The sequence below is a fragment of the Convolutriloba macropyga genome, chromosome 6, assembly GCF_964194025.1.
Source record: "Convolutriloba macropyga chromosome 6, txConMacr16.3, whole genome shotgun sequence".
Classification (NCBI taxonomy): domain Eukaryota; kingdom Metazoa; phylum Xenacoelomorpha; order Acoela; family Convolutidae; genus Convolutriloba; species Convolutriloba macropyga.
The window spans coordinates 62,891,697-62,899,521 of NC_134473.1; the positions used below are offsets into that span (position 1 = coordinate 62,891,697).

At 36.9% G+C, this 7,825-nt stretch overlaps 1 protein-coding gene across 1 annotated transcript; it reads left to right on the forward strand.

The window, feature by feature from the left end:
* The first annotated feature begins 1,664 nt into the window (after positions 1 to 1,664).
* Positions 1,665 to 2,744, forward strand: LOC142341855 (growth factor receptor-bound protein 2-like). Its single transcript, XM_075393122.1, has one exon. The coding sequence runs from the start codon at positions 1,698 to 1,700 to the stop codon at positions 2,367 to 2,369; it is 672 nt and encodes a 223-aa protein (XP_075249237.1). The 5' UTR covers positions 1,665 to 1,697; the 3' UTR covers positions 2,370 to 2,744.
* The last annotated feature ends 5,081 nt before the right edge of the window (positions 2,745 to 7,825 follow it).

Here is a 7,825-nt window from a genome sequence, read left to right on the forward strand (position 1 = left end):
AGATTGGATCACTGAAAATTGCATTAAATTTGCAAAAATGAAGAACAACTTTATCAACTTTAAAGGGTCGCACTCTAAATTTGCCCTCAATGATGAAGAACTTCTACCGGCTGCAAATGTGAAGGACCTTGGAGTATATATCTGTCCAGATTTCTCGTGAAACTATCACTTCAACGAAAGAATTAAAAAAGCGAATAAAATCCTGCATTTCCTACGGAGGAACACGGCCGCTAACACAAAGACATCCTCCAAAATGAAGCTGTACAAGACAATGATAATTCCGATGCTAAGTTATGCTTCTGCGTGCATCACGCTATCAAGAAGCACGAGTGGCAGTTTATTGAACTAGCAGAAAAGGGTACTCCGCTGGGCATTCAACGACAAGTCAGCCAACTGCCATTTTATCTTGGTGAAAGCGAATAAACTCACAATACCAATGTACTTCCAGTTACGACCTGCTTTTACTCTCAGGTGTGTTCCACAATAGTGAGAAAAGGAAGGAGATCATGATTCCTGCAACCAAAGCCATAGCGAGAGACAACACAGATTCGATTTGCCCAAGTCCAGATCTGAGAGAACGCGAAATGAATTTTCGCTTAGAACCTGCAGAATAGCGAACTAACTGCCAATGGAATTAGACGTTCAACCCCATTGGACTCAAAAAGGAGACTCACAATTCATTTGGAATTTTCTCAAATGCAACTACAACGAATTGGATCCTTGTACGTGGCAGTTTGTCTGTGACTCTCAGACGTACAGACTAAGATGGAGAAGAATCTGAATGAACGCGACAGATCCTGGGCTTTCAACTGCAGCTGTGGACATTGTAACCCGGTGCAGAAGCTCAGCTCAGTCGTTATATGAAGGGTGCAAACCCATGTGGAAAGACCCACAGAAGCCTAAACTCTCTCTCTCTCTCTCTCTCTCTCTATCCCTCCAGCTAGCCTGGGAATCCACTACAACAACAACAACTTAAGCTCCGCGTCTGTAAGGTTCCTTAGGGAACGATAATTTTTAATTTTTCCTGTTATTCCTTTAAAACAATTTTTGGACCACTGAAGGGATGTCGAGCCCTCAAGATTTCTGCTTGCGGGGATGTCGCGCCCTCAAGCCTCGTGTTCTCAGTGATACTTCGATTAGCGCCGTCGTGGAGGAGGGAAGGCTGCACTGAGTGTTTGGCTACTTAACTTTGTTCCCTTGCTGATTCCTTTAAAACAATTTTTAGTGGCCTTTGTCCGGGGTCATTCTATTGGTTAACTTTCCCAAGTCTTATGACTTTCTCGACTCGATCCTTGTCTAGTTCGACGTTTAACCCTTCCAAACAGAACTGATAAATAAGAAAGGAAATAAATTTTCTCTCTCGTTGAGGATATTCTGCTTGCTTTCTGGTACATTGAAGAGTGCGAAATTGTTTTCCCTTTTTTTATTTTCTTCCTCTTTTTCTTCTTGTGTTTCTTTCTTTGTCTTTCTCATGCTCTGTACAGGAGGGGGAGCACTGTTACTCTTCGGCCAGGCAGTTTTTATTTCCTCGTTTTTTTATCACAACAATCAGCTAGTATGCATTTGTTCTTACTTAGGATATGAATGCATATCTCCCATTTCTTTGAAATGGGATCACTTACTGATTGGGGCTGTATTCCGATAGAATGAACATTGATTTGAAACAATAAGAGAATTTGCTTCAGACGAAATGTGATATGGAGGCAACCGCTGAATTTGATTTCCAGGCTACAGCGGAAGATGAGCTGTCATTTATCCAAGGACAACAAATTAAAATTTTGCAGACTGAACGCGATGCAAATTGGTACAATGCAGTTCTGTATAGGCAGGTGGGTTTTGTGCCAAAGAATTATATAAAAATGAGTAAAGTCTCTTGGTACTATGGAAAAATTTCTCGAGCCAAAGCAGAGGAACTACTTGCCGACCAGCCTTATAACGGTGCTTTTTTGATCCGAGATTCAGAAACAATCATGGAGCCAGGATCATACAGTTTGTCTGTCAAATTCGAAGGACAAGTGCAACATTTCAAAATACTTAAAGATTGTGATTTCAAGTTCTACATATGGATGACAAAGTTTGAGAGCCTTAACAAACTTGTTGACCACCATCGAGACACGAGCATATCACGTGTGTGCAAAATTATGTTGCGTGACATGGTACCAACAGAAGCGCCGAGGAAACAGCAGCAGACAGTCTTCGCCATGTTCGATTTTCAACCTGATGAGCAAGGAGAGCTCGGTTTCCGAAAAGGAGAGGAAATTGAACTTCTGGACTGTACACATGCCGAATGGTGGAAGGGTCAACTTAACGGTCAGATTGGGTACTTTCCCAAGAATTATGTCAGACAAAATCCTGTCAGATTCTCTTAGCCATTTGAAACGAAATTAAGCAGTTCTCGACACCGCAGTGCAGGTGCAGAAGCATGTCCAATCATTTTAGTAGATCTGGGAGCAAGTCATTGCATTCAAGAGTTTTCATTTTTTTGTTAAAGCGGATACTTTTGTCCGGAACAAGGTCCTCTAATTTGTAACCTTTTAGTGCATTTTTATTCGATCAGTTTCCCCACTTAGGGTAAATAACGTGCGTTTTTGACCAGTAAACGAAAAAATGATATTTGGCGACAGCTTAATTCTGATTGGTCAAAAATATCTGTAGCTGGTTCTACCATTACAATTGTGTTGATTCTCATTTTTAAATTATCGGGTGAAGCTCCTTTTCGACCAATTCGGCGATCGCCTTGCTCAAGGGGTTTAGTGTAAAATGGAGGGACAATTTACCCAATCCATAATTTATAAACAAATGATTCTCGAGAAGCAGAAATTAACGAGTTAAATAACCCTTTGAGGTCCCTGCAGTTGTCATCACTGGAGAGCATTTTGGGCAAACGTTTTGGTTTGGGAAGGAATAAAATGATGATGGACATGGTTCTGCTCGGTGATACAGACAGTATTATGTTGAGTCAGTAGCCTACTAATATGCATTTTAGTTCTCTAATTGTTATCATCGTAGCTAATGATTAATTGTTACCATGACCTGTGCAGTTTTATATCCAGAGTCTGTCTGCGCAGTAGTCTTATCAATGATGCTTCTTTTTTCAAGTAGGAGCTTTTCCCGTTATTACCAGCCCCCCCCCCCCCCCCCCGAACCAACAGTTACAAAGCACACGGCCATTACATTGTAAGTTATAGTGTGGTAATGTAGCACGTGCTCTTACGGGGGCGCAGACAATAAGCAGCTACTAAGCTGGGGGTGCAAACGGAAAGGTTTCTTAAATTATATCCATCATTGCTTCATTTTTGAAACAGCAGCTAATGCTTTAATTATTTAACATCTCGCCTCGTCTCCCTCCTCTCCACGAATGTTTCAATGGAATAGAATTCGGACGCTCAAATGTCGATTCCTCCTCTCCACGAATGTTTCAATGGAATAGAATTCGGACGCTCAAATGTCGATTGACGCAATGCCAAAACACTCGATGTCATATTACACGTTAAATACTACCGAGAGTTTTAGCTGAAAAAGCTGTAGCTCAACCATGAATTCTTTTTCCAATAATTTAGACTTCTAAAATAGGTAATTTCAATTTCCTTATATTGTAGCAATTTTCCAGTGTAAGATATCAAAAAATGATTTCAAAAAAATCACGGCGAAATTCACCACCCAATGTATTAAGGCAGCAAAATTAGATTTCCTTACAACTGCTTGAAAGCTCTCCTGATTTGGGTAGAAAAATTTAGGAATAGGATTTACCGTCTAATGGCGCCGAAATACCGAACACAGATTTACCCACGATTTACGAAAAAAATTAGCTTGAAAGTTTAGATTTGAAGTTTATTTTTGAAATTAGAAATTTGAGTTTCATCGGAATCTTAGAGACAATTTTCATTCTTGGAACATTGATGTTTTTGGACTTAGCCTCTATGTAGTTTACATCATTGCGTATTTTGGACATACTGGGTATTTCGAAATTGGGTTAAATTCTGTCAAGACTTCGTTACTTATTTCCATGAAAAAATTAATTGGCGGTGTGAAAGTAGTGATAGTTAATCTAGTTGTGGAGATTAGAATAATTTAGTCTACTCATCTATCTCTGCTTATTTCTCCTTATTTTAGTAATCATATTTGGTAAATAGTTTGACGATTGCCCAGTAAGTGCACTTTGATAATTCATTCTTTTGCATATTCTCTTTCTTGCCTCACAAAATAGCTGCGAGATTGTTTAGATAATTTGAGTCTTCTCTTCATGCTACTGAGAAAGAGATAATTATGACCACAGACTAATGAGAGACATCCCACTGAGAGGTTGGATTTTGAAAAGTGGTCAGAATTTTTATTTACTCGTTTATATAGTTACTATGCAAGCATTAATTAAATGGCAAAATCAAAATGTTGGGCACCCAGTATTGAATGTGTGCACCCAATAATCAGCAGCGTATAAAAATCAGTCGCTAAGACGCGATCGAGTAGTTGTTATGTATGGTGTTCTCGGTAGTCTCAGGACATTTTAACGGATTTGTTTTTTATAGGTCCCCGAAATGAAGTGGAGTCCTTATTGGCCACATGCGATTTTTTCTTCAGACTGACTTTCCTCATTTTTAATGTTGGAAGACCGTTTTTTAGTTATTGCATAGGTTAGTGGAAAAAAGATTTGTGGTTTTCTAAATCCCGCACATCCACTGTTTTGTAATTTCCCCCAACAAATTGTTTGCAAGTTGGTATTTTACAAAATGTCTCAAAACCCAACGCCAATCCTAATGCCATGATGTCTAAATTTTGCGGGTCTAGCTGAATAGCAAAAAAAATGGCGAATAGTAATACTTGAGAACAGTAACAATCAAGCTGAATTGTAACAATTGAGATCAGCATCAACAACCTTACCAGTGCTTTGAAAGGCAATGACGTCAGCGCTATAGATACTACAAGAAAGAAAGACCCAAACATAAAAGGTCGACATAATCGTACAAGAGTTTGTGAATATTGCGGAAATAACGATCATTCAATCCCTAGGAGCACGTAGAAACAAATAGATGATTCTTATTAAATTGAGAAAGTAGTAAATTGAAAGGACAAATAACATTTTTCCAAAGATTATAGAAAGAATAACCAAAGCAAAACATGATAGAATGCCCCTAAAGACCAAAACTACGAACCAAGAGGTGGCTATTTAAACCAGAATCCTTGATTCAATAAATCAAACTCTACAGCAAAACCCATCCTTTGGAAATGATGAGAACAGATTGATTCAACCGTATGAACAAACATCCCATCAACAAAATACCTAAAGAAATAAGGAACTCAATCTGGTACAACAACCAAGAAAACAAAAACAAAGTACTATCTATACACCTCATAGAAATAACAACCTTCAATAAAGTCAACGAAAAACTTTTAAGCAACGAAAGCTCAGCATATTGAGTTTTGTTGGAGATGTAATAGCATTAACTGCTTTTTTCCTTTAAACTATTGAAGTCTGAATGCTAAAAAAGAAAGTGGTACTAAATCAAGAATATGGTTTAACTTTTACCACTTCGTCAGTGGAGACGATTAAATTAATACTGGTTTAGAAGCAGAGTTCATAATCGACCCAGGATGAGGTTACTATTATCATCATTCACCCTACATACCTTGCTCTATTTACTATTTACAAATTGTGATTTATAAACACACACAGGATCAGATATCAGCAGGCTTGGATATACAATTATTGTATCAAATTTTGAAATCGATGGTCAGATTAGTCCCCAAAAAGTTTTGGTTACAAAAGAACAAAGGCAGAATATAATAGGCATCGACATTTGTTATTATTGTTGAAATCACTTCAATATGATATTCCCACAGTAAAACTTCAAGCTGAAAGGAACATAATCTGCTATGGCTCACTCATTAATGAATAGGATTATCTGCACATAAATAAAATGACTAAGCACAGCCTAAACACAGAAATACACTCTTGCATAAACAAAGGCATCCCAATAACGCACTCTTTCCCTCAAGAATTTGTTTCTTGCCTCTTTAATGTTGCAAATACTGATAGTCTTTATGATACTCTCTGTCCTCAATTTAAAGTGTTTATCAATATTTAGGGAGAATCATACTATTCAAATAAACCGAGGTGTCATAAAATATGCTACATTTGATTTAAGTGGTAAACCTCTACAAAGTTGCAATACCTAAAATTATGCCGAATTTACAGCACTATTATAAACGAAAGTGAAGATTGTAATAGTTGCCTTGCATTGAATACAGTAGTAAATAATAACAAGGACATCAAATTCAAAATAGTTTTTGTAGATACATAGATTTTCATACCCAATCTATATTGTGCTCCAACATGCCTATACCACATTAAAATAGTCTGATGCAGAATTGAGAAAAGCTTTTGCCAAAACCATATCAAGTCGAAGCCCTCCATTAAAAGACTAAAGGAAAATAAGAACAGTCACACTGGCGAAATAATTAAAAAGTTAATGAATTAGTATATAATCTGATTTTTAAATCTAAAAATAAGGAGAAGCCAGTCACTTATACAATCAACACCACACTTTATATGAGAAATCATGCAAGAGATCTAAATCTACGCTGTATAGCAATGCAAAAAAATGCTTGTGACTTAGACGGAATGGAATGGAGAGAAATTTCCCTAACTTAACAGCTCTTCGAGAATTCAGGAATAACTATCTGTGTATACAAGTAAAGATGATTCTGAGAAATTAAAAGCAGTGGCGACAAATACATTCGAATAAGGTGGTTGAGATTAATTGAAAACCAACTGAAAAAAAATGTTTAAAAAAGGAGTTCGCTAATTGTTTCTCAACCCAAGCTAAAGGAATGCGTAGACGTATGGTCAAAGACCACTTCCCTAAGTTTAGAGATAAACTACACAAGCAGTCAAATTTTAAAATGAAAGTTATTGACTTTGATTAAACAATATCAACCAGATTTTATTCAAAGCATAGAATACTCTGAGGTTCTTGATAACGTTGATTTGACTTAACGTGGCTCGACTGATAACGAACTGCTTGAACTAATACAAATAATGTTACAATATAATCACTTTTCTTCACATTGATATTGACCGGACATAAGTTGCACATACCTATAAAGAAATATGAAACCCTTAAGAAGCAACTTCCTAGCAAAATATGCCTTATCTCAGATATATTAGTAAAACTAGTGCAGGCAGGAATAATAAGAGAACTAAATGAAACTTACGATATGGATGGCTGGTTTATTATCCCTGTTATTGTTGTTGATGCTCGACACCTATCTTATGAAACAATGCTCTTCTTGAGATTTTTAGGACATGTTATATTAAAAGGCGAATTATCTGTTGATTTAGGCACCAATGATATTAGAAATTTGACACCAGAATCAAAAACAGATGTCCTTAGAGTTTTAGAATTTTACCAGAAACAATCAATAAGGAAAGTATGATTTTTACTGAGCACCCGACGATTACTGAAATTAACAAGCTTATTCGGCGTTTTGACTATGAAACAACTACAGACTTATATTTGTATAACTATCGCATCATTACATTTTATGAATAAAAAATTCTGATCTCCTTCACCCGCCATATCAACATTGACCGTACCGTACCCATTTTGTCATTCTTCCTTTATTCAAAACACTAAGTTATAAATCTCATGCTATTATGTTTCAATTTTGTTCCTCGTGGCAGGATTCTCATCGCCACGGACATTAAAAGTCTTTATCTCCTTGATTCGCCATATATAATTTATGGTACTCATTCTCCTCATTTTTTAACACGAGCTTTAAATTATGAATACGTTTCGAAGGAGGCGTTGATTTTGAATGTTTTAGG

Bases quoted from the DNA above. Each gene is read 5' to 3' on its own strand.
- LOC142341855 (XM_075393122.1), top strand. From the start codon at position 1,698: ATGGAGGCAACCGCTGAATTTGATTTCCAGGCTACAGCGGAAGATGAG.